At 46.5% G+C, this 27433-nt stretch overlaps 13 protein-coding genes and 2 non-coding genes across 15 annotated transcripts; 6 read left to right on the top strand and 9 right to left on the bottom strand.

The window, feature by feature from the left end:
• Nucleotides 1-845: 845 nt before the first annotated feature.
• On the top strand, nt 846-916 carry KLTH0H04708r. Its single transcript has one exon. It is a non-coding gene; the product is annotated as a tRNA-Gly (tRNA).
• Nucleotides 917-1161: 245 nt separating this feature from the next.
• Nucleotides 1162-3504, top strand: SCY1 (Scy1p; the record flags this gene model as incomplete). Its single annotated transcript, XM_002556039.1, has 1 exon — nt 1162-3504. The coding sequence occupies one exon, from the start codon at nt 1162-1164 to the stop codon at nt 3502-3504; it is 2343 nt and encodes a 780-aa protein (XP_002556085.1).
• A 1003-nt stretch (nt 3505-4507) lies between these two features.
• NAB3 (Nab3p) lies at nt 4508-6949 on the top strand (the record flags this gene model as incomplete). The annotated part of the gene is made up of 1 exon (XM_002556038.1): nt 4508-6949. One exon carries the CDS (start codon nt 4508-4510, stop codon nt 6947-6949), a length of 2442 nt encoding a protein of 813 aa, XP_002556084.1.
• Nucleotides 6950-7390: 441 nt separating this feature from the next.
• On the top strand, nt 7391-8524 carry KLTH0H04642g (MINDY family deubiquitinase; the record flags this gene model as incomplete). The annotated part of the gene is made up of 1 exon (XM_002556037.1): nt 7391-8524. The coding sequence occupies one exon, from the start codon at nt 7391-7393 to the stop codon at nt 8522-8524; it is 1134 nt and encodes a 377-aa protein (XP_002556083.1).
• A 428-nt stretch (nt 8525-8952) lies between these two features.
• KLTH0H04620g (uncharacterized protein) lies at nt 8953-10158 on the top strand (the record flags this gene model as incomplete). Its single annotated transcript, XM_002556036.1, has 1 exon — nt 8953-10158. The coding sequence occupies one exon, from the start codon at nt 8953-8955 to the stop codon at nt 10156-10158; it is 1206 nt and encodes a 401-aa protein (XP_002556082.1).
• A 670-nt stretch (nt 10159-10828) lies between these two features.
• On the bottom strand, nt 10829-11818 carry RSA1 (Rsa1p; the record flags this gene model as incomplete). The annotated part of the gene is made up of 1 exon (XM_002556035.1): nt 10829-11818. One exon carries the CDS (start codon nt 11816-11818, stop codon nt 10829-10831), a length of 990 nt encoding a protein of 329 aa, XP_002556081.1.
• Nucleotides 11819-13200: 1382 nt separating this feature from the next.
• DDC1 (Ddc1p) lies at nt 13201-14835 on the bottom strand (the record flags this gene model as incomplete). The annotated part of the gene is made up of 1 exon (XM_002556034.1): nt 13201-14835. The coding sequence occupies one exon, from the start codon at nt 14833-14835 to the stop codon at nt 13201-13203; it is 1635 nt and encodes a 544-aa protein (XP_002556080.1).
• A 175-nt stretch (nt 14836-15010) lies between these two features.
• On the bottom strand, nt 15011-17842 carry APL5 (Apl5p; the record flags this gene model as incomplete). Its single annotated transcript, XM_002556033.1, has 1 exon — nt 15011-17842. One exon carries the CDS (start codon nt 17840-17842, stop codon nt 15011-15013), a length of 2832 nt encoding a protein of 943 aa, XP_002556079.1.
• Nucleotides 17843-17959: 117 nt separating this feature from the next.
• Nucleotides 17960-18607, top strand: KXD1 (Kxd1p; the record flags this gene model as incomplete). The annotated part of the gene is made up of 1 exon (XM_002556032.1): nt 17960-18607. One exon carries the CDS (start codon nt 17960-17962, stop codon nt 18605-18607), a length of 648 nt encoding a protein of 215 aa, XP_002556078.1.
• A 16-nt stretch (nt 18608-18623) lies between these two features.
• On the bottom strand, nt 18624-19364 carry OXR1 (Oxr1p; the record flags this gene model as incomplete). Its single annotated transcript, XM_002556031.1, has 1 exon — nt 18624-19364. One exon carries the CDS (start codon nt 19362-19364, stop codon nt 18624-18626), a length of 741 nt encoding a protein of 246 aa, XP_002556077.1.
• A 251-nt stretch (nt 19365-19615) lies between these two features.
• Nucleotides 19616-21340, bottom strand: KLTH0H04488g (fatty acid desaturase; the record flags this gene model as incomplete). Its single annotated transcript, XM_002556030.1, has 1 exon — nt 19616-21340. One exon carries the CDS (start codon nt 21338-21340, stop codon nt 19616-19618), a length of 1725 nt encoding a protein of 574 aa, XP_002556076.1.
• A 197-nt stretch (nt 21341-21537) lies between these two features.
• On the bottom strand, nt 21538-23199 carry DBP3 (RNA-dependent ATPase DBP3; the record flags this gene model as incomplete). The annotated part of the gene is made up of 1 exon (XM_002556029.1): nt 21538-23199. One exon carries the CDS (start codon nt 23197-23199, stop codon nt 21538-21540), a length of 1662 nt encoding a protein of 553 aa, XP_002556075.1.
• Nucleotides 23200-23822: 623 nt separating this feature from the next.
• On the bottom strand, nt 23823-25421 carry HNM1 (Hnm1p; the record flags this gene model as incomplete). Its single annotated transcript, XM_002556028.1, has 1 exon — nt 23823-25421. The coding sequence occupies one exon, from the start codon at nt 25419-25421 to the stop codon at nt 23823-23825; it is 1599 nt and encodes a 532-aa protein (XP_002556074.1).
• A 543-nt stretch (nt 25422-25964) lies between these two features.
• Nucleotides 25965-27338, bottom strand: RPL7A (60S ribosomal protein uL30; the record flags this gene model as incomplete). The annotated part of the gene is made up of 3 exons (XM_002556027.1): nt 25965-26594; nt 26871-26964; nt 27328-27338. 3 exons carry the CDS (start codon nt 27336-27338, stop codon nt 25965-25967), a joined length of 735 nt encoding a protein of 244 aa, XP_002556073.1.
• SNR39 lies at nt 26694-26786 on the bottom strand. The gene has a single exon (XR_002432220.1). It is a non-coding gene; the product is annotated as a snR39 (small nucleolar RNA).
• Nucleotides 27339-27433: the final 95 nt, after the last annotated feature.

Below are 27433 nucleotides of genomic sequence, written 5' to 3'. Positions count from 1 at the left end.
GTCACTGTATACGCATATCACGAGACTTAAAAATCTCGAAAAATGCGCTTTGTTATTTTCTCCGAAACAGCATCGCCACGGCAACCACGGAACAACAAAACTCCGAGTTATGGTAATTTTCCGGAGAGCACCCGACTCACAAGGCGAGTAGCCTGGCTGAAGGTACGGGAATGGTTAAGTCGCTGGAGAAAAGGTTTCTGACTGAATGAAAATTCAATTTGGGTTTTCAGATAGGGCGTCACGGCACTGGAAGACTGATATACGAATTTTTATACTTTGCAGTCCTCGAAAGGCACCGAATGGAGAGTGCTGACGGGGAAGGGTGTGAAATTGGCCGTGCGAGCTTTGAAAAAAACAGCCAGGAAGCGCCTCAGCTGGCCAAGCATTTGATGTATTAAGAGAAAAATTCCTGTTTATCACAATAGATTATATTTTTGGACGTAGTGCTAAGTCCTTGAAACTGAGGCGCCTCTGCGCACTAAAATTGCCTTTTTCTGATTTTCGTGCTTAATTCAATTATGAGAATTATTCTTGGAATCATAGCGAGTCACTAGAAGAATGCATTGTAAGAATACATTGCAAGGTTTCAATGAACGCATACCTTCAATAGAATAATAAGTTGAGGTCCCAGCGGAGAACTAACCAGACTTACGAGCATTCCACTTTATGACCGATAGCCAGGCTGTATTGCGAGCAGCAGGCCCACGTTGAAAACAACAAGCAATGCTTCCAAAGCCAGACTTTCCAGTTGCGCTGTCTCAGTTTGCCAACATGAAATTATCAATGAGCCACTGATATTGTAAATTACTGATAAAAAGCAAGGTAGCAGAATCTTCTAATAAGAAGCGCAAGTGGTTTAGTGGTAAAATCCATCGTTGCCATCGATGGGCCCCCGGTTCGATTCCGGGCTTGCGCACTTGTTTTTATCTTTTTAGCTACTACAAAGCTCCAACATGATATCCCTCAAAGAAATAGATCCTTTCGTTAGTCTAAGTGAGCTTTCTCGACCACTGAACTCTTCAAAGCCTTGAGTGTTCATTTTACTTTTATTTTCACAGCCATCATCAACTGTGTTTCCGAAAGATAATTTAAATAAATCGACAAGAATTTCGAGGCGATATCGTTTTCCACCAAACAAAGATACACGGCCTCTCTCGCTCCATGTTCTGGTCATCGAAGTCCAGCATCAGCTCAAACTACTCGTATTCGTCGTCCCCTACGTTCACTGCAGAGCCATGGAGCGTCCACGCGGGGAGGGCCAAGAATGGGTCCTCCGCGAACACCTCTGCTAGAGTGTCGGTGTTCATATTCGATAAGAGACACTTCGAGAACTTTCTCCTCACGTCAGGTGCTATCAAGTCTAAGTCTTCTTCGAAGGACAAGCAGTTTATTCTGAGCGCATACGACATCCTGCGCGCACAAGTCAACCAGCTGGCTAAACTTAAGCACCCTAACATCCTGGCCTTGATTGAGCCGCTCGAGGAGCACTCTAAAAACTTCATGTTTGTGTCGGAATACGTGACGGGAAACCTCGAGTCTGTTTTTGGCGACAAAGTCTCCGACGAACTCGACTTCCTGAAGCAAACCCGTGATTCAGGCTCTTCGGATGTTGTGGTCCAGCGTGGCATCTTGCAAGTAGCTCAAGGACTCGATTTCATTCACAACCGTGCCAACTCGGTCCTTCTGGATCTGAGGCCTGCATCTATACTTGTAAGCGAAAACTCCGATTGGAAGATTGCAGGGCTGGGTCACCTCGCAAAGCTGCCTTCCGGTTCCAACACCGGCCAGTATACACCTGACTTCAACCCCCGCTTCCCTCATTTCATGCACATCCCGCTGAATTACAGCGCGCCTGAGATAATCATGGAAAACATGCTCACGCCCAAGAACGACTTCTTTTCCCTTGGGCTTCTGATTTATTTCTTGTACTACAAGAAGAACCTGTTTTCTTGCCAAGACTACATCGGAGACTATAAAGAAGACTACAGCAAATATGAACGAGACTTGGTGCGCCTATCTTTCGAGAATGTCTTCTCAAAGGTCCCTCAAAAGCTGCGGTTCAACCTACCAAAATTGATGAATAGAGATGTGTTCTCTAGGTTCGACAACATAACAGAATTCCTCGACATTGAGTTCTTTCAGGATCCATTGGTCAAGACGCTCGCGTTCTTGGACGACCTACCAACCAAGGACTCTCAAGAAAGAAGCATTTACCTCCAAGGTCTTCTAGATATACTCCCACAGTTTCCGTCTCAAATTTTACAGAAAAAGTTTCTTACCGTTTTGCTGGAGTTACTAGATCAAATGTGCTCTTCAGAGGTCATTGATTCTAAGTGCTTGAATACCCTATTGACTGTAATTTCTAAGATTGGTATGACTCTCTCACAACTTTCCTTTCAAGAAAGGGTCTACCCACATTTCGCGGCAAAAAACAACTTTAGTAAGCTTCTCGAGAACGCCACTCGAAGTCTTATTGACAACATAGACATTCTCCAAGAAAAAATCAAGGGCGATTTATTTGTCGAAAAGGTTTTAAAACCGCTGTGCACGTACGTTTTTTCTAAGAATAATGGGGAGGATGCAGTTCAGCTACAAGAGTCTTTGATGGGCAAGTTGGATGTTATTTTAAAGTCTTTCGACTTCCCCACGGTCAAAAACTTCCTTTTCACGCTGCTGTCGCAGCTGTTCGTCAAAACAACCAGTCTTACGGTCAAGAACGCGTGTGTTGCCAGCTTTAAAAAAATGATAGAGCTCAAGACTCTGGACAAGTACACGTGTGTGGAGGACGTTTTGCCGCTTTTTAAGTCAATGAAAACGCGAGACTCAAGAATACTAATGAAAAGCTTAGAGCTCTTACAGCTCTTTCCTTCGGTTGTCGAGAATGAGGACGTGCTCGTCGAGCAGGTCTTGCCGCTTCTGTGGAATTTCTCAATGGCCATGACGTTGAAGCCCAACCAGTACCTGGCTTATAATACAGCGATTAACAAAATCAGCGGCGACATCCAGCGGGTTCATCTCCAGAAGCTTAAGGAGACCACAGGCCACCAAATGGCGGGAGAAGAGGCAGACTTCAGCAAAGTCATCGAGAAGCCCGTCCAGAAACCCCGAGACCCGGATGCGCAGGCCTCGCGCAGCATCAGTGTTCCGGCCATGATGCCTAAATCTACCCCATCTGCGCAAACGCCCCCAATTACGCCGCGACCTCGCACAAAACAACCTTCGAAGCCCCTTGTGTTAACAAAGGGCTCTGCGTCTGCCGCTTCGCGTCTCCCTTCGCGCTCCGCTCCCAAAAAGCTACCAACACCACCTCCAAAGACCACCGCGGAACCCGATCCAGATGATTTCGACGATTTTGTTACTTCGCCGTCTTCCCCAGTGATAAACACCTCAGCTCAAAGCTCGCCGTCTTTTCCGCCAGGCTTCTCGATGGCTATTCAGCCTCAAAGGAAGCCCTCGTCCCTTCAGAGCTCTTCCTTCGTCCAGGACCAGTCCTCGTTACTGTAAGCGCTCGAGGAACTGTGTTTGTATCTCTTTATACGAACACCGATCTTTCCGTATTCAAAAAATTCACAGCTCGGATAGATCGATGGCATACCATAGCTCTTCTACACTGCATATAAACTCAAGACCATACCCTTCTCACAGCTTTCTGCTAACGATCCCCATTACTCCATCTGAGTATAGCAAAAGTATTATTTATTCCGGCTATCAACCTTCGATACGGACTTTTATTTGTTGAAGTGACAAGCGTCTCCGGATACTCAGACGTTAACTTCGACTTAAACACTCAAGCATCATATTATAACTTTAAGCCAATGAGAGCATCAACGCGGGTCAACGTCACCAACCGGCTGTTCGTCACCACCTTTCTGGTAGCCTTTTCGTCCGTCGCTCTGGGGTCGATGCTACCGTGCCCCGCACATACACTCGACTCTGATGCTCCGCTTGCGTCCGAGCGTCAGCCGCAGAAGAGAGACAGTGTCACCAACGCTCACAGAAAACCACAATAGCGATCTCGACAGGCGGACGAACGTCTCTTCTTTTTCACGGGGGAAGCAGCTGGAATGCCTTTCCCCGGTCTTGAAGCTATCCTACCAACTCCTTTCCGCCCGACATGCATACGTATCCCGTCCTCAATGGAGAGCACTTTGTAAATAGACACTTCGTTGCACGGGCCGCTATTATTCCATTTACACTACGATATTTAAACCTACAAATATTTATTCATAATATTAGACTTGAACCGATACTGGCCTGAAAATTTTTATCATTTTAAAGGAGGCCTGCTACTGAAGGAGCAGGATCCAGAGGACCTGTTCTTCGGACTTGCTAGTCGCGGGGATGGTTCTTCTTCGTTTGACTTCCAAAAGCTGGTCGATGCCTTTAAGGCCTCTTGTTACCCTGTCTCTATTTACGGAGGTCAAAAATTCGCCATCTAGACGAATTTTAAAGGTTTGACCATCGCTACGAGCCAAATTCGTGAATATCTCGCAAAGCATCCTGAAGAATGTCAGCGGAAGAGCCGAATTCCATGGACCCAACGCGGGAGGACGATCTGGCGCCGGCAGCTCTGGAAGGCGCCCCAGTTGAAGAAACAAACGTTTTGCTGGCAGACGAAGTTGCAGGTGACGACGAAGAGCAGGAAGACGATCAAGAATCACTTTACTCGCATGAAGAGGAGAGAGACGCTGCTGAAAAGGAGGACAGTGCGACGCCTGAAATCCAAACAGCAACAGTGCAGGCCGAAAACGAGGGTGAAGTGGGCGCTGAGGGCCAGGATGAAGAGGAAGACGCCCAAGGCGGCAGCGACCAAGTCATCGAAGCTGTCGAAATTGGGGATGTGCAGGAGAGAAAGGAGGAGGAAGAGGCACAAGGCCCAGAAAGCACTCTCATAGAGCCTGACGTTGTCACGGTGGGCCAGCCTGTTGATGCGAGTGCAGATGAGCTCGACGCAGCCGAAGCCTCTGACTCGCGGGAGCGCGCAGAAGACGATGCGGAAGGTTCAGGACAGGAAGCCCATCCAGAAGAACAGACTGCCCTTGTAGATTTCGGTAGCGAGGACGAGAAAGGCCAGTCAGTAAGCTCAGAGTCCGGCGCCCAGGAGCAGGAGGCGTCTGAGGACGCTGGTTCCGACGGAGATGAGAAGGAGCAGGAACAAGACGCAGACCAACCAAACCATGAAGCTGCTGAGTCCTCTGAGCAGGAGTCAAGCTCCGGTACTCAAAGCGTCGAGCCGCAACCTTTCGATGTGGCGCGTTACGACATGAGCAGCGAAAATGTGGATTACGGACTACTTCAGAAGCAGGCTACTTACATTGTGAGCAGCAATATGCTTAACACCCCGGGGTTTCAGCAGCTGGTAGAGCCTGACAAGATTAATGCAGTGCTTTCATTTTTAAATTCGAACCCGGAAACCGCATTCCAAGCGTTCGCTGGACAAGTAGCTCAGCCATCGAATCCACAGCGCGCTAGCCAACACGAGCCCCGTCCTGATCTCTCCCAACCCATGACGGCAGTAGAACGCAAGAGGTATAACGAGTACTTGAGGGGCGAAAATAGGATTACTGAGATTCAGAACATCCCACCCAAGTCCAGGCTATTTATTGGCAATCTGCCGTTGAAAAACGTGGCGAAAGACGATCTTTTCCGCATTTTTTCGCCATATGGACACATTTATCAAATCAATATCAAAAACGCATTTGGCTTCATCCAATATGATAACCCTCAGTCTGTGAAGGCGGCCATAGCGGGTGAGTCTAACGAACTGAACTTCGGCAAGAAGCTGATACTCGAGATTTCATCTTCCAACAGCAGGCCACAATACGATCACGGCGACCACGGAACAAACAGTAGCTCCACCTTTATATCCTCTTCTAAGCGTCCTTTCGAGGAAGAAGAAGAAGAGGATATGTACAGCGACAGCAGCTACAAGCGCGGGAAAAGACGCGTTCCTGATTGCCAAATATATGTCAAGAGAACAGCCGACAGGTCTTACGCCAATGAGGTCTTTAACAGGTTCAAACAGGCAAGCGGTCTGGAAACCGACATGATATTCTTAAAGCCCCGGATGGAGCTGAGAAAGATGATAAACGACGCTGCGTATGACGGAGTCTGGGGCGTGGTGCTAGTCAACAAGACTAGGAACGTCGACATCCAAACGTTCTACAAAGGGCCTCAAGGTGAGACGAAGTTCGACGAGTACGCGAGCGTGTCCTGCGAGGACGCGATTGCCATATTCAATAACCTGAAAAGCAACAGGGGCGACAGAATGGCCGCGCCTGTGCAGCACGCACCTCAGCAGCACGCACCTCAGCCGCACGCACCTCAGCAACACGCACCTCAGCAGCAATACTACGGGGGCTACGGCGCGGCACCCGCGCCGCAACCACCACACCAGGGTCAGCCTTACATACAGCAGCCTCCATACGGCGGTGCGCCCCAGGGCCCCGCTCCAGGATACGGCGGCCCTCCCCCTATGGCTCAGGGCTACGGCGCCTATCCAGGCGCGCAAGCCCACGTCTCTCCACCCCCTCCTGTTGTTGCTCCCCCAATGGCCGCCGGGCCCCAGATGGACCAGCAGCAGCTCTTCTCTGCCATTCAAAACCTGCCTCCCAACGTTGTGTCGAGCCTCTTGGCAATGGCCCAGCAGCAGCCCCAGCAGCAGCAGCAGTTGCTGGGTATCATCCAGTCTATGCAACCGCAGGCCCAGCCCCACGGCGCGCAGCATGGCGGCCCCTCTGTGCCTCCCGCGTATCAAGGCTACCACCAGATGCAATCCCAGCCCATCAACAGCCCGCCGGTGCAGCAACACCAACAGCAGCCTCCGGCTTTTGCCGCGAAAAGCCCACCTGCGCAGAACCCTATCCCGCAGCAATCCCAGGCCCCCGCCTCTGGCAACAACAACGTCCAGAGTCTCTTGGACAGCTTGGCCCAACTCCAACAGAAATAATCATCTTTTCTTGATCTCAAACTCTGTCTCTCTTACAACACGCTTTTCTTATAGCTGTGTATCTATCTCTCACATGTAAACTCCCGACCCTTACCTACATAACCCGATCTCGCGTACAACCTGCAAACAGGCTCTTGCTTGAGACCTTGTAGAACTAGCCTCCTGGCTGGTAGCTTCATAGGAAGTCGGGCTATTCAGTGGCCGTTGAGGCGTTCAATTCGACGTGATTATGTCACCACCTGATTTCGTAATCATGAAAATTTACCGTTCATGGTTACCTGATTATCTAATAGCCGGGTCAACGCCCCTATAGAGTGAGAACAAGGTTGTGGGCGTGCATAAAGAACTGTTCTTATAAACTTGGAAGAACCAATTGCACTGCCAATAGCAAGGCGTTGAGACCAATCGAGCTTGCAATCTATACAAAACGTTACCCTCGCGATGAGTCTGAGTTTCCAGGTCAAAGCTATCGAAATTAACGGATACCCTTATCGAATTGTTCTTCAGAGCGACAACGGGCCATGTGCTCTAATTGCACTCTGCAATGTGCTACTGTTGTCGCCCCAGTACGCGAGGTACGTAGGGGCGCTTTCGCGGCTGGTGGAGACGCGTACGGACGTGGGGCTCGACGAGCTGATAACAACGCTCGCCAACATCGGGATGCAGATGCCGCGCGGAGCGCAGTCGGACGTCAACAGGCTTCTGGAGCTGCTGCCCCAGCTGCACACCGGACTCACTATTAATCCAGTGTTCAACGGGTCGTTCGAGGACGGCGACGAGATGGCGCTGTTCCGCCTGTTCAACGTCAGTATTGTTCACGGATGGGTTGCGGACTACGCGGAGGACAGAGGGCAGTACGAGCACGTCTCGAAGTACTCATATGAGGGTGCGCAGCGCGCGCTAATCGACGCTTACGATATCCAGCACGGATCCGAGCCCGCGGGTGCGGCCGGTCGTGACTATGACGCGCAAGCTCTTCTAGAGGACGCGACGTACATCAAGTCTTTCCTAGCGCGGTCGGCAACACAGCTTACGGACTATGGTCTGCACCACCTCAGAGAGCTTCTTCTGGAGAACTCCTACGCCGTGCTGTTCCGCAATGACCATTTTTCGACCATCATCAAGCACAACAACGAACTGTACGCGCTTGTAACCGACCTGGGGTTCAAAGACGACGAGGACATTGTTTGGCAGTCCCTCAAGTCCGTAAACGGGTCCCAGGACACGTTCTACTCGGGCAGGTTCATCCCGTCGACCTTGCAGAAATCAAACACTGAGGTCACCTCCGCAACGAGCGGATCGCGTGCGCGCAATCCTTTTCTGGACCCGACGAACTCCCGCGCAGACGCACAGGCAAGCAGTGGGCCCAACACGATGACTGACGAGCAGTATGCCCGCCAGCTGCAAGAACAGGAGGACGCACGCGTGGCCAGGAGCTACAACAGGCAATACAACGCTGCGCGTAGCCAAAGGAGAACTACGCAAGACTCTGCTGATGGTGGCAGTAGGCCCGGCAAGAAATCGTCGTCGATGCGGAAGCGCGACAAACTGAAAAAAAAGTGCATTATAATGTAAAAACGGCGCCTGTTGGGCCAAGACGGCCGCGGCTTTACAACTCCACGCACTATTGACCTGAGCTTCATCTCTGAACTGAACGAGAAGCTCCCACCCACACAAACAATCTTCAAAGAAACAGAAAAAAAATAAAAATACAGGTTCCCCTCCCAGCTATCGCTGGAAGCCGCCCAGAATCTGCACGAAATGTGCGCAAGTATAATGCAACTATCCGAGGACTAAGGGCCGCCCCGAGCTATCTGAATGCGTCGAATTTTTGTTTTCTCGACTTTACCAATACCTGAGTCCCTCAGCGACACAGTCGTATATTTTGACCATCTCAGCAACCAAGGGATTTGTATCAGGGGATGAGGTTATAGACGTTCTGTTACAAGTCTCTCCTAAAAGGTGTTCTGCGAGGTATAAGTCTCTTCAGAGCTTGAATAGACATGAGCTTCGCAATGTTCAATGCTAGAGATCAAACAGGGTGTAGGCGGGTTGTTTTCGAGGTTCGTAAGACCGAGGGGCAGGGACTACAGTTTCCGATCGGGAGAGCTTCGCTCAAAGACCCCGAGCGACGCGACCGTGAAGACAACTTCATGTTCTGCGAGAAGAGTCTGAGCAAAAAGCACGCCATTCTGTGTATCAAAAGGCTGGTTCCTTCTGAGTCTGACCCCTTCGTGCCTCTTCTGTCACAGTTTAGGATTTCAGTCCAGGACCTAGGCAGTACGCACGGGCTGGTGGACCTTCAATCGCAGGACGCTGATGCTTCTGTGATTGATTTGAAAAACGGTGAGCGCTTCGGGCTCATCAAGCTATGCCAGCCCGTCGCACCAGGTCAATCGCGAGGCGCCAAGCTGAAGTTTCAGGTGTTCATCAAGACTAACGAGAGCGACGACACCCACGAGACTTTAGAATTGGTCCTACGCAATGTTACGCACGAGTGGAGTCCTTATGTGAGCAGACCAGCGACCGCTGCGGAAGAAGAGTTGGAAATGCCTTTGTCCCCTTCGTCCTGCTCAACTTCCTCCTCGTCTTCTGACCTGAATTACAGCGAGGACATTGACTTGGACCTTGGAAAGTACGGGAGCAACGAGTCTACGGAGCAGGGCAGCCAAGATGAGCAAGCGGAGCTTTCGAGGATGGCGGAGGATTGTATTGAGACAGACTCCTCTCATCATACTCTGTTTGTCTCTGATGAACCCGCCTGCTTGGCTGACAATGCACCTACGACATACGTAAGGATGCCTGCTCCCTATGAGCCCCTATTTGCTCCCCGCGCAGAATGCGAGGGTGCGTACAATAGAGATGAAACTGAGATGTTCGACGATAAAAACACGCCAGAGGGAACGCCAGAATGCTTCGATTGCTCCAAGTCCATCAATCCTTACAATGAGGACGAATTGTGTGACAGCGTGCGTGACCTTGCCGAAGAAGACTATAGCTTAACTTCTAGAAAGAGATCGTTTGAGCCAGAAAAAGATCAAGATGTTTGTTTAGAGAAATGCAAGAAGGCCAAAACCGATATTGAACTCGACAAGGGTACAGAAGTTGGTGGGTCCAGGAGGCAGGTTATCATTGGCAGTATGATGGGATTCGTTGCTGGGTCATTAGGGACCTTGGGTCTTTTGGTTGGTATTGCAAATATGGGTTAGCAAATTCTTTCTAATGGAAGTGCTTTAAGATTTAGTCCTTTTTTGATTAGTTACATAGCGAAGAGATGTGAAATCAGCGATATATCAACTTGCGAATTTATGCAAAGTTAATTTTCGGTGGAAGAGAACCGGCTTTACCTTGCATCAAACTTAAAACACATCTGAAACAGAGTGAATAGAAAAGGATCTCAAAGGAAGATAAGGACTTTTCTCAGTAACATTGTCACGTAGACATAGAGACATGCTAGCCAACGATTGCCCTGGTATCCAAACTGAGACTGACGAGCAACCTCTTGACTCGCGCTTGATCTTGGCACGTAAGGTCAGGGTCTCGCAGAATGATGCTACTGTTGAATATTCTGCTAATAATAAAGTTAAGAGAGCCTTGAGGAGGAGGAAGCGTGCAAAAAAATCGAAAAGTTTAAAGCGTATGTCTGGCAAAAAAGCGTCAAAAAAATTTGAGAAGGCAGAAACAGACAGTGTCCAGAAGAAGGCGTTTTTTAGAGGCATTGTGTGCGGTTCCTTCATGGGGGCAACTTTCAGTTCGTTTGCCATAAGATTGCTCATAAAAAAAATGCAGCCTTAACCAACTCTCAACGGTTCTTGCCAAAATAACTATTGTTGTTAAAGATTTTGTAACGATGAATCAATTACTTCAATACAAATGCCTTCAGTTCGGTTTGTGTTGTCTTTTTTTACTTCCCTCGTAACGGGACGGGCCCTCATGCGGAGTGTTTGGACGCTTGTTGTTGAAGTTGGTTCTGGCTCCAGGCTGCCTGGAGTTACTGCCGAACAGCTTTTGTTTTTCCTCTTCTTTCAATTCATACTGCAATAGTCCGGCATCTCCAAGCTCCTTTATGAAATTAAGTAGTTTGATGTTCTCTTTAGCCATTGTTCTCTGAATCAGTTTAAGGTCCAAATTCGGGCTAGGACCTGATCTGTTTATCTGGTTTTGGATACTTTGGATAAATTGCTTATCTCTTTTGACTTGCTGGAATGCCTCGTTCCTGCTCACGTCTTCCTCTTCAATCCCAAGGTCTGACTTGTGCTTTTCTCGCTGATTGGAAATCTTAACCAGCCACATTTTACGTCTTTCCTCCCTCCATTTTTTTATGTCCTCCTCTGATTCTAGGGTAATAGATGTTCCAGGGATCGCTATTATCTTAGCTTCTTTGTTTTCGGCTTCTATGGTTTCTTTCGGATCATCGGGAGTGCCAACCTCGCTATGGCGTTTTTCTTTACTACCTCCGTTCTGATCTTGACTTATTATATTTGTTTCGGTATCCGTATCATCATAACTTATGACAGATTTTCTCTCAGCACTGTTATTCTTAACAGCTTCCTTGGGTGGCTCGGCAGGTGAAGCATAGTTCGCGATGTAACCTTGGTATCCGCCAGCGTAGTATGGTGCCTGTTGGGCGGGGTAGTAGTACTGAGGGTAAGACCCATAGTAGTTTTGACCGTATCCTTGCGTGGCTCCAAAAGTTTGGTGGCCCTGAAAATAGGCGCTAGTCTGGTGAGGCTGGAAGTTAGCGTCTGCTCTTTGATTGGAATGCGGGTGCTGGTTTGGTAGTTGACCTGATGAAGTCGGCTTAGGTATGTTTGGTCGATTATAGTACTGGTCACCACCATTGTAATTAGAACCGTGGTTATAGTTCATTTCGCTAGCTCATAAAGACACATTAACTTTCCTATCTCTACTACCAATATCTCGCGATGATGTGCTCTTCGGTCATCGCCCATCTAAGATTTTCAGCTTCATCACTGCGCACGCCATTGGCGCTAATAATCTTTTCAAGCCGCTAGGGTCTCTTGAATCGCCGTCTTCGTACTGCCTGGCACGCTTGGTAGCGAGTTTGCAGCTTCTTAGTAAGGAGGATTTGGAGAAGCGACAACAAAGCCCATCTCCAGGCCTGTTTTTTCTCTGATTTTTCATCAGAGCCGATTAGATTCAACAGTTGTAGGTCTTATTCTCAAAACAAAAACCTCTCACCCGATTCCAACAGTCTCGCCTTTAATCATGCTCAATATTGATAGCAAGTAATTTATTAGGGGTTCGGCGGCCAAAAATGTTGATCAGAAACATTTGTGAAATGTGTTTCGTGCTGTTGGGCAAGCGAAAATTAAACTTGAGGACTAAAGCTCAATTAAAGCCCCAACTTCAAAATTGACTGCGACGCCATGAAGGCGTTTCGTTAAACCTATCAACTCCGAATGAGTACTATGCTCTTCAACGACAAATACATTGCAAAAAAAGGGGCCTTCAATGATTGTGGTTTCAGCTCAAAGCCTAGAAATAGAGAACGCTGGTATTGTTACGTTTTTTTAGGCCCTTAAGCACAAGAGATACTCGCTCAACCGCGTTTGTTACTGCAAACATCACTTGTTGGGAATCTAATTGGTCATGTTTCATTTAATACGGGTCGTATTCTACTTGAAAAAAAACTAGGTCACAACCCCATTTTAATTTCTGCATACAACAAAGATTTCATTTGTTACAAGCACGCACGGAGTCTTGACCCTTCAGCTAATACCCTAGAGGAATTCGCCCTTGCCGCTCGACTTAAATCCAGAAAAACTACTGCAAGAATGACCCAACCAGCACAAAGGGCCGTTGCTCAATCACTTTTCAGTCGTTACATCAACAAAGAAACGCTGAAATACGTTTTCACTACCCACTTTTGGGGTCCTGTTTCCAACTTTGGTATTCCTTTAGCGGCAATCTATGACTTGCAAAAAGACCCTGAGTTGATCTCTGGTCCGATGACAGGCGCCCTTATCATGTACTCAGCCGTTTTCATGAGATACGCTCTTGCGGTTCAGCCTAAGAATTTTCTTCTGTTTGGATGCCATGTTGTAAATGAAGCCGCGCAGGTTGGCCAAGCGTTCCGCTTCGTAAATTACCACTACTTAAGCGACCGGGAGCCAAGCCTGGAAGAAACTACCAAATCTGCCAAGGCAGAATAAGTTTGGCGTCTTGCATGTATGTTTAATTAATAACCGGAAAAAAATTCCTGCTGCATCTTCTCTAGCTCGGACGCTTTAATCGAAAAGACCTTTTGGTTTGTCGACTTGAGTAGGGCCAAACTCGTCTACACCCTGAGTAGGCTCGTCTTTTTCGACGTCTTTCTCCCGCTCATTTCTAATATTCTGTAAGAACTTCCTCTTCTCTTGCTTCAAGAGATCCCTTTGATCAAGGGCGGTTGCGGCAGCATCGTTCGCGGATTCGGGTACACTTTGGCCCCACTCTATTGTCGTCTGCGTGCGCTGTGCTTTGAATGCTGGTTCGTTGGGCGCATGATGTAAGCTTTTGGGAATTTCTTCTTGGCTGTCAGGCAGTCGCTTGCCGCGGACAGGGTTTTTCCATCTTTGTTGATCAGCATCAAAACTCTTTTCTTTGACAAATAGAGTCTTTGGCTTTAAGGGGCTAGTCGTTTCATTTGATGACGGCGTCTTACTTGGCGTGAGGCCCTTTAACGGAGACTTTCGCGGGCTGCCGAGTTTAATATGAACAATTTCTTTTAGAGGACTAGTTGTTTGGGTCTTAATTTTGTTCCCCGATGGCACTAAATCTTCATTACTGCTGGTGACCTGCACCAGTTCAAGACACAGATCGTCTTTATCCAGCTCCAGGAAAACAGGGTCTCCTGGCCGGCAGAACCACATGTGTATCTCCTGATCGTTCCTCCAGAACGCCACAGTATTGATAAAATTACGGAAGTCCTTCATACCAAACGAAACAACTTTAGAAGGCGGTCTTCTTTGGTCGTCGTCCCCGGTCGTTGTAAATAGGCAGTAATGCTCTAGGTCGCTTGTCCCGACTGTATTGCTTGCTCGCATTGCATTGCGCAGGATGTCATTGTTTTTGCTGTATACTCCCCTCGTGAACGCCGTCAAACATAGCTTCGATAAGGAGACTTCAAGCTTAACTTCTTCAGTAGCACCTGTGTTGCAACTGTCGATGAAATTCTTTAAAAGTTGGATATTGCAACACAAATAGTTGATCTCATCTTCAGGAACCAAGTCCCGGCTTCTTTTGGTATTTGATACAATGTCATTGTTGAAATATGATTCTGAGAGCTCTCGATCGAACTTCCGAAATATTTCGAGCAGCCGCGGATCAAGCTGTTCCTCTTGCGTCTCTGAGGAGCTGCCATACACCTCCAGAAACCTTTTCTTGTACCTGAGATTTATCACGATAGGGTCATATTTAATAGGTATAATGTGAGGAACGTACTCCTTCAACATCAGATTCTCCGTGTGTATCGTGATCTGCAACTTATTTGCTAGAGATTCGGGGCATGCCGCCCCGTTATGAATTGCCAGTTCGAGACTTTTGATATTATCATTCTCAGGCTTGCGGAATAGAACTGACAAATGCTTCCCATTCGTCTTGAATGAATAGAGCTTATGAACCACGAGAGCTCTATCCTCGACTTGTTGCAGCCCATCTTCTCCGAAAACAGTGTTTTCAGGCTGAAACTCATACTCATCGAAGAAGTTGCGCTTGAAGCGTATTTGGCTCATTGAAGTATCTGCGCTATTCATGGACCATACTATTAGCTCACTACTTGTTATTGTGAGCTTGATATCCTCATGCAATGTGCTCAACATTTGAACGGCCCTCCTCCAAACACTATGGTTTTCTGCCTTTATGATACTAGCCTTGAATATCATGGCTTATCCTGATCTATGAAGATACAACATGTTTTAGCCGCTAGAGATTTCAATTTTACTGATAAACTATTTAACGTCAAATACTGATGCTTGAGCTCATTTTATCGTTCTGTGTGATACTGGCGATAAGTGTCACGTTTATAGGCGGATCCAACTTCTTCATGTGAATTGGTGCTCAGAGTGATTCATGAGCAGTCTGGTCGTGGGCTGAAGCGTTTTCTGCTTGCGGATTTTGCCCTGAGTCGCATTTCGCTGGCTCGCCATGAGCTGAGTGATGTTCAACATCTTTCTTTTTTGAATGCTTTTTGTCTTTTGATCTCTTCTTCTTCTTTCGCTTTACAATGACAACTTCTTCATCCATATCTTGGCCAAGCGAAGATTCTGCGAACTTTGCTCTTAGCTGGTCAATTTCCTGTTGCCCCTCAGTGCCGGCAGCGCCTGAATCTTCCACATATTTTTGAGGCTGGTCGAAATTGAAGCTTTCTAATTTGGTCTGCATTTTGAGGTTGATTCTACTTGAGTTCTTGCTTGATGAGATACTTTTGGCTGGTTGTGGTTCTGGAATGGCTGCGACATCGCTAGTGATTTCGGGTACACCTTCATCGATTAGAACCTCGGCCTTCTTCTTCTTCTTTTTCCTCTCTTTCTTCGTTTTCTTTGAAGTCTCAGAAACGTGCTTGAGCTCGCCAGCAATAAGCGAGCTTGACTCGGGATAGTTTTGATCTTGGTTATCATTAAAATCGATGAGCGGGTTTTCTCTCTTGGCAGCGAAATCCTCGTAGTCCCCCTCCAGGTAAAATGGATTTGTTAATTTCTCTTTCCTTCGTTCCTCCTCCAAAACTCTCCTTTCTTCTTCCGCCAAATCATCACGACTACGATCGCCCAATAGTTTGTCTTCGTGTGCAGGATTTTCAATGGCGTCGTCTTCTTCGAACTCGTCGTCCATGTCGAGATCTGAAGCTAGCATTGATTCGGCTTCATGTTTAGAGGATTCTTCCTCTAAGAGGTTTTTGACTTCATCTTCGCTGAGGAATGGAGTCTCCAAATCAATTGAGAGACTGTTTTGAACCTTCTTGAGGGTTCCATGAAGTATCGGATTGAGCTCGTATGCATTGAAAAAGCTAGGTAAAACCTCAGTGATTAGAAGTGGCAGTTCCTCATCATTTTGCTCTAGTGATTCGGCGCATAGTTTGAAAAATTCAAGGAACTCTACGCACCTCTCTTGAACCTCAAATGATTTTGATGAGCTTAAGGACTCGAAAAATGAGATCAATTCCTGAATAGTGTGTTTCACATCGTTTATTGGTACGTTACCGTTTGTGTTGCACCAACTGCTAAAAATCTTAATCAGTGCTTGTGCCGCGATCTGTTGCACTTCTGGTGTCAGCCTTCGTTGCCGGGTTATTAACTTAATGATGTCATCCCCGTTGCTTATAGAAGACGGGTACTCACCAATACACCAAAGACATTCCTTGAGAACCATTGGTAGTTGCCGACAGATGTCATTGTTCGAAACGAGTCCCACTATCGTAGAAATACAAGTTTCTCTCATGCTAGGCACCTTTACCATGATGTTCCTCAGCTCGGCTCCAAGCTGTAGCCCAATGGCTTCATCGTTCAAATCTTGGGATATCACGCATAAGTCAGATAAAACTGCAAGGTACCAATCAAAGTCGGGCACATTGGCATAGTTGTTCAGAGAACAAATCCTTAGTATAGTGCTAACCATTTTGATTTTGTACGAGTTAGGAACTTCGATTTCGATATTTTCTTGCCTTGTTTGTTTGAATAGCTTGTTAGCAAGCACCACGTCCTTGTCAGCGAACTGTTTAACAAGAATTTGCACGATCTGTGCAATATTCTCGTCATCGGTTATCCCTTCCAACAATTCCAGGGCGCGGCTTCTAATGGATATGTCCACGTCTTTTAACAGGCGGATTACTAGGGTGTTGAACTCAGATATGAAGCTCGTGTTTATTTTCCCGATTTTGTAGAATAGAACGACACTGATATACCTCAGGTTTGGATCATTGGAATTGCAAAATTTGGTAAGCTCTTCGAGACAGCTTAAGGCAGTATCGTAGTCGTCAGGCTCTAGCATGTGCCCCTTCACAATACAGTTGATCGATTCGTAAATTACTGAGGTTGCTGAGGTAACTTCCATTAGCTCTAATATTTTTGGTAGCACCTTGACTCTAAGTTTGGGCTCAACTTGCGAAAGGTTTGTGAAAAGCTTGAGTAGCCTAATAATTATCCAATTGTTGTCGATGGTGAAAAGTGTTTCGTAAAGCAATGGCGAGAGCTGAACAAACGGATGAGGGTTCTTTTTCGACAACTCGCAAATCACGCTAACAGTAGCCGAAACCACGGACATATCCTCATCTTCCAACTTCGCTACAAATTTGTCAAAATTGTCTCGAAGGGCCTCAGGATACTGTAAAAACACCTTGAACAGAGCAGAAATAGCTTTCTTCCGGATATAAGGCTTCGAGCTTCCAAGCATACTAAAGAGATCACCGCAAATATCTCTTGCCAATGGCGCTGTTACCATTGTCGAGAGCCCGCTAAGAGTGACCCCCATTTTTAGAACGTCATTGTTTCCATCGTATTTGAGGTCTTTCTTCAGTAAGTTTGTGGCAAGCATCAAGATGTCGGGATCTTTGTGGAATGATTGCGAAGCGGCCAAGTACCCAACACGCTTGTGCTGCAATCTATTGCTACTCATGACCTCTAAGATATAGAAGTTGGCCCATGACATGTCGAAGCCATACATTTCGAGGTAAGTCAACTTGACCACAGCATTGGTTTTCAGGTCTAAATCTGGTGATTCAACTTCCTGTCGACATTCTGAGAGAGTCTTGCTCAGAAAACGTTCAAGTTCCTCAGAATTCTCGCCACAACTCCGGATGCCCTTAATTAGGTCTTTCAGCGACTTTTCGAAAAAAAGGCCAAAAGGCCTCAATCTTCGCATGACATCGTCAGCCGAAGGAGCGTATAGCGAGGTCATTTGGCTCGTTCCAGGTTTCAATTGACTGCTTTTGGCTACTGTTCGAAAGGCTTAAGTGACAATGTAATATCATAAAATCGTTAGTTATAAATCACTGTATACTAAGATCAGCTAATAATGAATGAATGGTGTAAGGTCCCGGTTGGTCCAGTAATCTTCCCTGAAAAAGTTACAAATCGATGTGCAATGGATGAGGACGGTAGCGGAAGTGTTGGCCTGCGCACCAGAACCGCAAGCGTTAATTCGCAGATGTATGCAATTCCCGAACCCGAGGAGATTGACATCCAACTATCTGAGGGCAGCAGTAGATCTGAGTTTGAGGATAGCGACTACGATGCTGAGAGCGATTACGATGCTGAGAGTGGTGGTGACGCGTTCCTAGATCAGATGGTGCCTGAGACTAGCAACACTTTTGTGATGGGTCAGTTAGATACACCCATGTTTGATACTTCGAAATATTTGTTTCAATCGCTTTCACAAGCCCTTAACGCTGCCGATTTTTCAGAAGCAATAGCGTTACAGACCAGGACTTCTGGGCTCATCAACTCAAAAAGCAGGGAGCTTGAAAAACTATCTCAAGAGGTCCAACAGAAACTTCGTTATTTCGAGACCCGATTTGCGCAAGGTGCGCAGACCTCTAAGAGGATCAGCCGTAATTTACAGCACATTGCAAAGCAGGTGGACAAAATAGGCAGCGCTTTCGAAACTCGGTACCCAATTGAATTTAACCAGGCTAGGGAGGAGATTTTTGAGCGCAAAACTTAAACCATCAAAACATCTGTTAGCCGACCCTCCACACTTCTAAGTTAACTATGTGGAACTTATTGCCCTCGCGGCTTAAGACATCGTTTCCAAATGTTAGACTGGGGTCGGATACTCCATTTATGAGACTGCTATCACACCAGAGACCGTAGTGTCCATTTCCCGCGCCCATCGATAGGAACTCGCTCGTACAATATATTACGAACTCGTTGAGGCCGGTGAAGGGGTAAGACCGGAATCTCCAATGGTGGTCGGAGCTCCTAGAGCATGAAGCTTTGGCATTTCCGATGTTGATAGTAGCAGCCTTTTCAATTTTCCATAGAAAGCACTCGCCATTACCATAATAGCGTTTGCGTTCAGTGGGCCGAAAAGGTTCATTCGTATATGCACCGAAAATGCCCCCCTTGCGATCCTCAATTAGTAGCACATAACCGACCCGCCCGGGGTTCTTGGCATCGGGTGCCACTTTGCCATATAATGAATGGAGAGATGCACCGTCTTGTTCAAGACTATACAGCAGCTGCCAGTCAGGGTACAGCTGTATACGAGTGGGCATTTGATTTCTGACCTCGTCAGATATTTCCGGCGTCAACAGTCGATGCTTGGTTGTTGCAGCATACCCATGGAATGAAACCTCTGGCAAGGGTTCCTCGTCGAAGAAACTGGAGCGGCCGCTTTCCTCTTTTGTTTCGTTGGATGATGAGTCCGCTTCAGGGCTCGTAAAAGATCTTCTTAGGCTTGACAACCTACCTTTGAACATTTTGTTAGAACTGTTAGATCTAGTTCGAAGAGTCCTGCTCTTTTCGATGTTTGTGAAGGGGAGGTGGTAGCTCGAATCTATTAGCACCACCTTGAAGAGGTAGTCCGAGAACGTAAACTATGATGGTGCGTTAGGAGACATTTATGGCTCGTAGAAAAGGTTCGAGAAGAGAAAAGGGTTTGAAAACTAGAAGGGTACGAACTGTTTAAACGTTAGAGGGTAAATGTGTGAGTCTAAAGGGGTATATATTTTTATGCAAGTTTGTGCCGCTTGCTGCTGCACGTATGATCTATTGGGGCACTAATATTAGGCTTGGGCCGGGAATTAGCTTCTTGTTCCATTGTTTGGGCGCATTTGAGCATGGTCTTAGCCTGTTGCGCGATCTCCTCTAGCCTTCCTAGCACAACGCCGTTGCCCTTCTTAAACCCATAAATGGAGTAAGTGAGCCCGACTTTTTCGCAGAACTTGATTACAAAGGGTTGAGCGTCTCTCAAGTTATGGCGAGGAAGTCGAGGGAATAAATGATGCACCACTTGAAATTGTAGCCCGCCATGCAAAAAGTCAAGCCAGCGTGGGCAATCAACATCCATTGATGTCCTTAATTGACGCATTGGGAAGCCCTCAGCTACGCCAAGGTCTGATGTTGACATGGCAAAATGTGATAGAGTGATTTGAACGTGAACAAGCATAGTAGTGATATGCGAGACCATGATGTATTGAAACCTTTCCCAGCCGGTATGAAGCCTGCATATTACAATTAGGTAGAAAAACCAATAGTTGAAAAAAATGAGACCAGCTAGTTCAAAGTAGCGAAACCAAGCAGCTTTCCCGCGACGGGGCCCTTGGCCCAGCAGTACATGCATCCAGCTCAGACGGTATAAGTTAAACCTCCCGAACGCAAGTATAGGATAATATAAAAACCTTTGAAGAGGAATAACCTTTTGAGCAAATTTGTCAAACCACAAGAACCTTTCGTAGTAGGTTGAATAGATGTTATTGAACAGCCTTGTGCTAACAGCAAAGAAAGGTAAGTGCTGAATGTCGGGGTCATGTATAGGATCGTTTGTTACAAGGTGGTGGACGTTGTGATTACGCTTCCACCATCCAAGCGAAAGACCACCGATCCAGGACGCGATCACCATACCAATAATATTATCAGCCTGATAGTTATGGGTAATTCCAATGTGCCCAGCGTCGTGGGCGATGAAGACAAGCTGCTGCCATGCAGCACCCATGGATACGGCGCTCCAAAATTTCTGGTTTTTGTGAAACAGAAGGAAGTAAGATAAACCAAAAAGAGCTCCAATTCTCAAGAGCTCCTTGGCGTACCTGAAATAATTGCATTTGTAGAGGCCTGCTTGAATAACTTCTTGATGCATCTCATTATACTCTTGGGACAGCCAGTCTTGTGTCTCGGCATCGAGGCTTGGGAGCGTTAACAAATCGTGCTTGACCTGCTCATTGTCGTAGTTCTCCGTAATATCTTGAGGATCTGTAACGACTTTTTTCTCGAAGGCAAGCTTCAGATCTAGTGTTGGCACTACGCCCTGTGGAATTTTCGGATATATCTTGACATCTGGCTCACCGCACATTCGCTTCGTTTTACTAATGTCTTGGAAAGCGTCACTTGTATCAACGTCTCGCCACTCGCTTTCAGGCTCACAAGAAGGGCCTGAGCCTTCCTGGTCCTCTCTGCTCTTGAACACACCACCCTGTATCGGAGGTAAGAAATTATGCCATCTTCCAGATACCCTGCCAATTCTCCATTTCAAAAATGTTGAAACCGTTTCATCGCAATGGTAAGCCTTCATCTCATCAGTAGCATCCCTGCCTATCATATGATGAATAGCTTTATCGCCCCCTGGATGGTACTTGATCCATTTGTCGAGCCTCAGCACATTTCCATCGTAGATCACAATCGCTTGACCTCTACAGATTCGTTCTTCAATTTCGGATCTCTCCAGGATCGTTGTCATTCTCCCACGGATGGATGTGTGCTTTATTGATGGGAAATGTGAAGTGTAGAGGTTAGAATTCTTTTAGCGCTGCGCTGATATATCGGTCAAGCCTAGATTCCTGCAAAATAAAAAAATTAGAACGATATCAGATATAAGACTATTTACTAAACGAGCATGCCACTTTATAATAATCCCCTTTTAGCCTTTACGCTTGTTCAGTCAAACGTGATTTTCTTTGGCTTCTTGGTGGTGTCAACATCCTTATAAAAGGCTCCATAAGCGCTATGTTCCTTTTTCTTGGTGTGAGTACCAAATTTCTTCAACTCTTCGGGAACAGGTTGGTTAGCTCCGTTGAGGACGTTTACAAGAGCACCCGCAAGATGCTTCTCCTGCTCAGTAAACAGAGTGTGAGCCGTACCCGTGAGACCAGCTCTGCCCGTTCTTCCGATTCTGTGGACGTAGTCTTCCACAGTTAAAGGGAAAGTCAAATTGATGACAGTCTTGACATTAGGAATATCGAGACCACGGGCTGCAACATCAGTAGCAAGTAGCATATTAGACTCGCCTGACTTGAACTCATTGAGAGCCTGGGTTCTCTGCTGCTGGGAAAGGTCACCATGGATGGCAGCGACATTGTAACCATTGTACTTCAAGTTTCTTTCAACTCGCGCAGCTTCTTTTTTATAAAGAGCAAAAATCAGAACTTTGTCATTCTTGCGCGCGCCAGACTGGTACTTTTTAAGCAACTCTAATAGTTTTCTGTCCTTCTTGAATGGGTCAATGACTTCGACGATTTGTGTGATACGCTTATTGGCCGATAACTCGTCTCTGTTACCAATTGAAATCTTGACAGGGCTATCCATGAAGGTGTTCGCAAGCTCACGGACTTCCTTGGGCCAAGTAGCTGTGAACATTAGTGTTTGTCTACCAGTGGCCTTTGTCGATCCAATGATGCGCTTAATGTCCTCTTCGAACCCCTTTTCAAGCATTCTGTCAGCTTCATCCAATACAAGGTATTTGACATTGGAAAGCCTAGCGGAGCCCTCCTCGATCAAATCTAGAAGTCTGCCGGGGGTCGCGACAACGACCTGCGACTTTTTCAACTGGCTCCTCTGTTCATCCTTGGGAACACCACCGTATACACAGCAACAGTTCACACCCGCCTTCTTGGTCAGCAAGATTAGGTTGTCGTAGATTTGAGAAGCCAATTCTCTTGTGGGAGAAATGACAAGCACTTGAACTCCCTGAGATTTGGCGTCAGCGGTTTTCAAATTGTGGATAGCAGGAACGCCGAAAGCGAAAGTTTTACCAGAACCTGTTTCCGCAACACCAACAACATCCTTTCCAGATAGCAAGTAAGGCCATGAAACTGCCTGGATTGGAGTCGGTTTTGGAAACTTCGAAATCTCTTCTTGAATTTCGGATGATAAAGAAATCTGGTCAAAGGACAGTAGAGGACGTAAATTTAGTTTGGCAGGGTCCTCTACGCTAACCTCGTTATCTTGAAAGAACTGATCTATTTGACTCTGAGGCACTTTAGACAGTTTTTCGCTCTCGGTATAGCCTGTCGATCCGTGCGACTTCTCTTTAGTCGCAGACTCTGTGCTCAGGGGTTCACTTTTGGTCTTAGCAGATGCTACGGCATCGTCAACCTTGCTCTTGTCCTTTGACTTTTTATCTTTCTTGTCCTTCTTTTCTTTCTTGTCTTTCTTGTCCTTCTTCTCCTTCTTACTCTTCTTTTCCTTCTTGTCCTTCTTCACTGCCGTGCTTTCAGCCAAATCGACATCATCGTGCTTTCTTTTACGCTCTGCAGCATGGTCTTTAGACATCCTTCCAATGTGTTTTACGCTCTCTTCTTCTGATAGGGTCGAGCTCATCGCATCGCTTCTATTTCGAAAATTTTTCAGTTTAGCGCCAACCGCCAGACGGAGTGCTGAGGTCTTCAGAAAGAAATACAAAAAAGTGACATCAAACAAAGTGAGATACAAGCACAAGGGGAAGGATTGCAGGAGGAGTAGAAATTGATGTCAAAATTTCGGAATTTCTCAACAAACTTCAGATTTTGAGAGCCTTCGCTTGCCTAAAGAACTGTATTATTGAATGAAAACTCTTTAAGTGTAGATCTCGACAGCTGCGCCTATTGAATCAAAAAAAAATGTAATACGCACCTTCTACACATTACTGTTGTTGTATTTTGCTTGCTGTCACACAGATCTATGATTTGGTCGTTATTTCGGAGCATTTCCGCAATTAACACGTTGGGGGCATTATACGAAACAATTTTGATTGAAAGTCTTGACATATTACAAAAACAATTATCTCCGAACAGATTATATATTATACAAACTAAGCTCTGACAGTGAAAGTCCCAATTTTCGAGCCTTTGGATTTAAAGCCTAACAGTCCCATGCCAACGTCTCTTGACGTTTATTTGCCATTACGCAGTTTAAAATTAACTTGAGTCTTTGCTTGACGTCTCAACTACGCAACCAAAGAACAATCATTTAGTTTCCAAATTTTCGATAGGAAACATGTTGTCTTCTCCCGCTTCTTCCTCTAGCGCATGGAATGTGTGGCGCCCCCGGAACTGCCAAAACAGTAGTGAAAATAACAAATAACCCACAATGACAACCGAGGCGTAGTTCATATTGTCCTTCACAACAGGCATTTGTGAAGGGAAGCAGAAGAAAACAATAGAAAATAACATCCAGCCGAGCAATACAACATTGGAAAAACAGCCAAATTTGCCGAGCCAGAATGGGCCATGCTTGATGTTACGCTTCTTTAACAACAAACAAACAACAGGAATAGTATATGAGAGCAGCAAAAACATGATGCACCCGGTGATGAGTGAGTTAAACGCAGTACTGGAAGCAAGGTACAGACAGCCCAGTAGCACAATCCAGAAAGAGGACATGAGGTGCGCGTTTAGGGGCACGCCAAGTTCAGGGCTAACTCTAGCCCAGTAGCGAGAAAATGGGAGACCTTCGTCCCGAGCAAACGACCAGCATAATCTTGCTTGCCATGTGTGGCAGGCTATCACACAACCAAAGGAGGTAAACAACAGAAGGCACCCGAGAACAATGGCACCAGCTTTGCTGCCTAATGCCTGGTAATAAATATCCAAGATAGGAACTTGAGTGTTGGAGTTGACAACTTTGTCGAGGTTCTGCAGCGAGAAAAACATAGCAATGACGTAGCAGAAAGAAGTGACAAATCCAATGGCCACGGTTCCTAAGATCGAGATTGGAATGACACGTTCAGGCTTCTCAACCTCGAAAGCCATGTGCGTCGCACAGTCCAAACACGAAAAGGACCAAGCTGGGTTAATGAGACCCACAATGAATGCAATGCCGCTGTTTTTCCATCCTGTCTCATTGTAGAATGTGGCAAACACGAACTTTGCGTCGTTATATTTGCCGTGAGAGCATGCAAGGACAGTGATGGTAATGGTGATGAAAGAGAAAAGCGAGATGTACAGGGAACTAGAAGAGATCAGCGGCAGAGCCTTTCCGTAGCAGTTGAAAAGCATCAAAAATAAATGCAACACCTCGAAACATACGAACGTGTGCCACCTCTTCACCTCGAACTCTGGATGTGTCAGGGCGTACATACCCACAATTTCTGCAGCCACAGACAATGTAGTAGACGCACTAGTGAACACAGAGCCGGCCCATGCGAGCGATCCACACATGTATGCAGCAAAACGCTTGTGTTTTGGTGGCGCCAGCTTCAAGGACCACCAGAACTGGCCACCTGCGTGAGGGTACGCAGAGGAGAGCTCACCAAGGGAGACTGCAATGCAAATCGAGATCAGTGCGATAATTATGATACCATAAACAACCATCATGGGCCCACCAGACATAATACCTGTGATCATCGAGGTCGAGATACCAAACCATGAGTTAGTGAGTCCAAAACCAACCCCCAAAATGGACCAAAGAGAAAATTGCTTCCTAAGATGCACTTCCCCATGCTCTTCACCATTTTTACTCACAGATTCTGTTACGAGTATATCATCCTCCTTACGAAGCTCTCGAACGTTGTCCCCACTGTTGAGGGATCTTTCCTCATAAGCCGTACTTGCTGCTTGCGCCATTTTAAGTCAAATACTCAACCTGCACACTATAACGACAATTATGTGCGATCGCAGAAGCCTCAAGAGAACAAAGCCTTTGATAGTCGGGATGAACAAGATTTGAAGAGCTAAACAATGTACTTAAGTTCTTCGGACCGCGCTAAGCTCGAGCCAGGTCTTTTCAATATTTTTTTTCCCCTGTTGAATTTTCACATGCAATGGAAGATAGTGGAGCAAATCTACCCTCGGAAAGTAAACTCGAAAATACCGACGGTTGATAAGCCCTAGTTGTGAGGCCTATGTGCCGTTGCATCAAAAGTACTTTGTTGAGCTGGCAAGGTTATAACCGCCGGTCAATAAACGTGACTTTTGTTATTATAATATACATGCAAAAACTCTTTTTAACAAGCTAACCACAGCTTTGACATTCATTCTGAAAAGCTACATATGGGAGATAAAGCTCCCCCAGAACGCCTCAATGACAGGTAAAGCTGCCAGTTAGAAAACCTTGAGAAGTAAAACGCCCGGGTAAACATACGCGCAAATGAGGTATACTCAAACGGCTTAGTTCATGGAGTTCACCAACTTGTTGATGAATCCCTCACGGTTACCGAAGGAACCGCCCTGGATGAAGTGCTTGAACTTTCTTGGGACACCCCAGCCGCCAGATGGGTTAGACAGCTTGAATGGCCACAAGAAGTTGCTGGCCTGCTTGAAGTGAGGACCGACAGTGACGATCTCGTGGATCAAGTCGTCAACAGAGATGATGCCGAACTTGCCCAAGTTAGCCTCAACGATAGCGTTGTCGGACAAAGCAACTCTCTGCTTGTTGATCTTACCGTAACCTCTCTTGTAAACCAACTTTCTGACAGTGGCGTAAGATGGGTAACCGTAAGCAACGTATGGCTCGATCAACTTCAACAACTCGGAGGTAGCCTTGGTGACCTTGACGAAGACACCAGTGTTGATCTGGTTCAATCTCAGCAATTGCATGATCTTTCTTGGCTTTGGAGCAATCTTGTTGATACCCTTGATTCTGACAACGAAGACCAACTTTGGCTGGGCGTCAACGTAGAAAGAACCGTTGGCCTTGGCCTCACGCTTGGCCTCGATGACGGCTCTCTCGGCGTCAGCGTACTCCTGCTGGTAAGCGGCGTTTCTCTCCAAGATAGCAGCTCTCTTCTCCTTGTTAGCCTATAGTGGACAGTTAGTACGAAGTTCCGAGGTGTAATCTATTGAGACCGGAAATCCTGAGGAAAATGTACGGTCCACACATTAGTCTGTATCTGATTTGAAACGTCAGGCGAAAGATGGTGATAAGTTTCGACAACATTGCCGCAGCTAGTCGATCAAATAGATAATTTGGGAAAAGTTCATCATTGTGATAAAACCAGAAACAGACTAAGCAGGTACAACCGCGCATTTCCGTGGACTCACGGACTGCAGTACGTGGTTTGCGTATTAACATACAGCCTTGCGAGCGACTCTCTCGGCAGCAATTTGCTCAGCCGACTTCTGTTGAGCCTTCGACTTCTTCAACTGGGATTCTGGGACCAAGACCTTTCTATACATGTGTTAGGACAGGGGAACACAGATGTTGTGTTGAATACAAAGTCACATCGAACTGAAACACACCACGCTTCATTCGATGATGGGGAGAGGCAGAGACAGGTAGAAGGTTGTTGGAAAAGAACGGTGGGTTCAAGATGCGCCTGTTTAACGAGGCCCAACTTCCAGCTATCCATGTCTTTGTTTCGTAAAGTATTAATGACAATACAGTACAAAAAATCCCCTACGGTAAGCAGATCGCACAAAAGCATCTGCCCGCTGAGTAAGAAACCCAGCTATGTGAAACAAAGGTCCGTTTCCGGCCCGATGCAACTTGTAGATCAAACAGCACTTAGCGCACTTGCGCGTTTAAACATACTCAGCAGCCATTTTCGATAGGATTGTTGATTGATGATATTCAAGCAGTTGTGGTAACGCCTTGCCAAACGCCGCGTGCTCTTTATATAATGTGATACTTGCCGCTG

The sequence above is a fragment of the Lachancea thermotolerans genome (assembly GCF_000142805.1).
Source record: "Lachancea thermotolerans CBS 6340 chromosome H complete sequence".
Lineage (NCBI taxonomy): Eukaryota > Fungi > Ascomycota > Saccharomycetes > Saccharomycetales > Saccharomycetaceae > Lachancea > Lachancea thermotolerans.
This window is presented reverse-complemented; position numbering and strand designations above follow the sequence as displayed.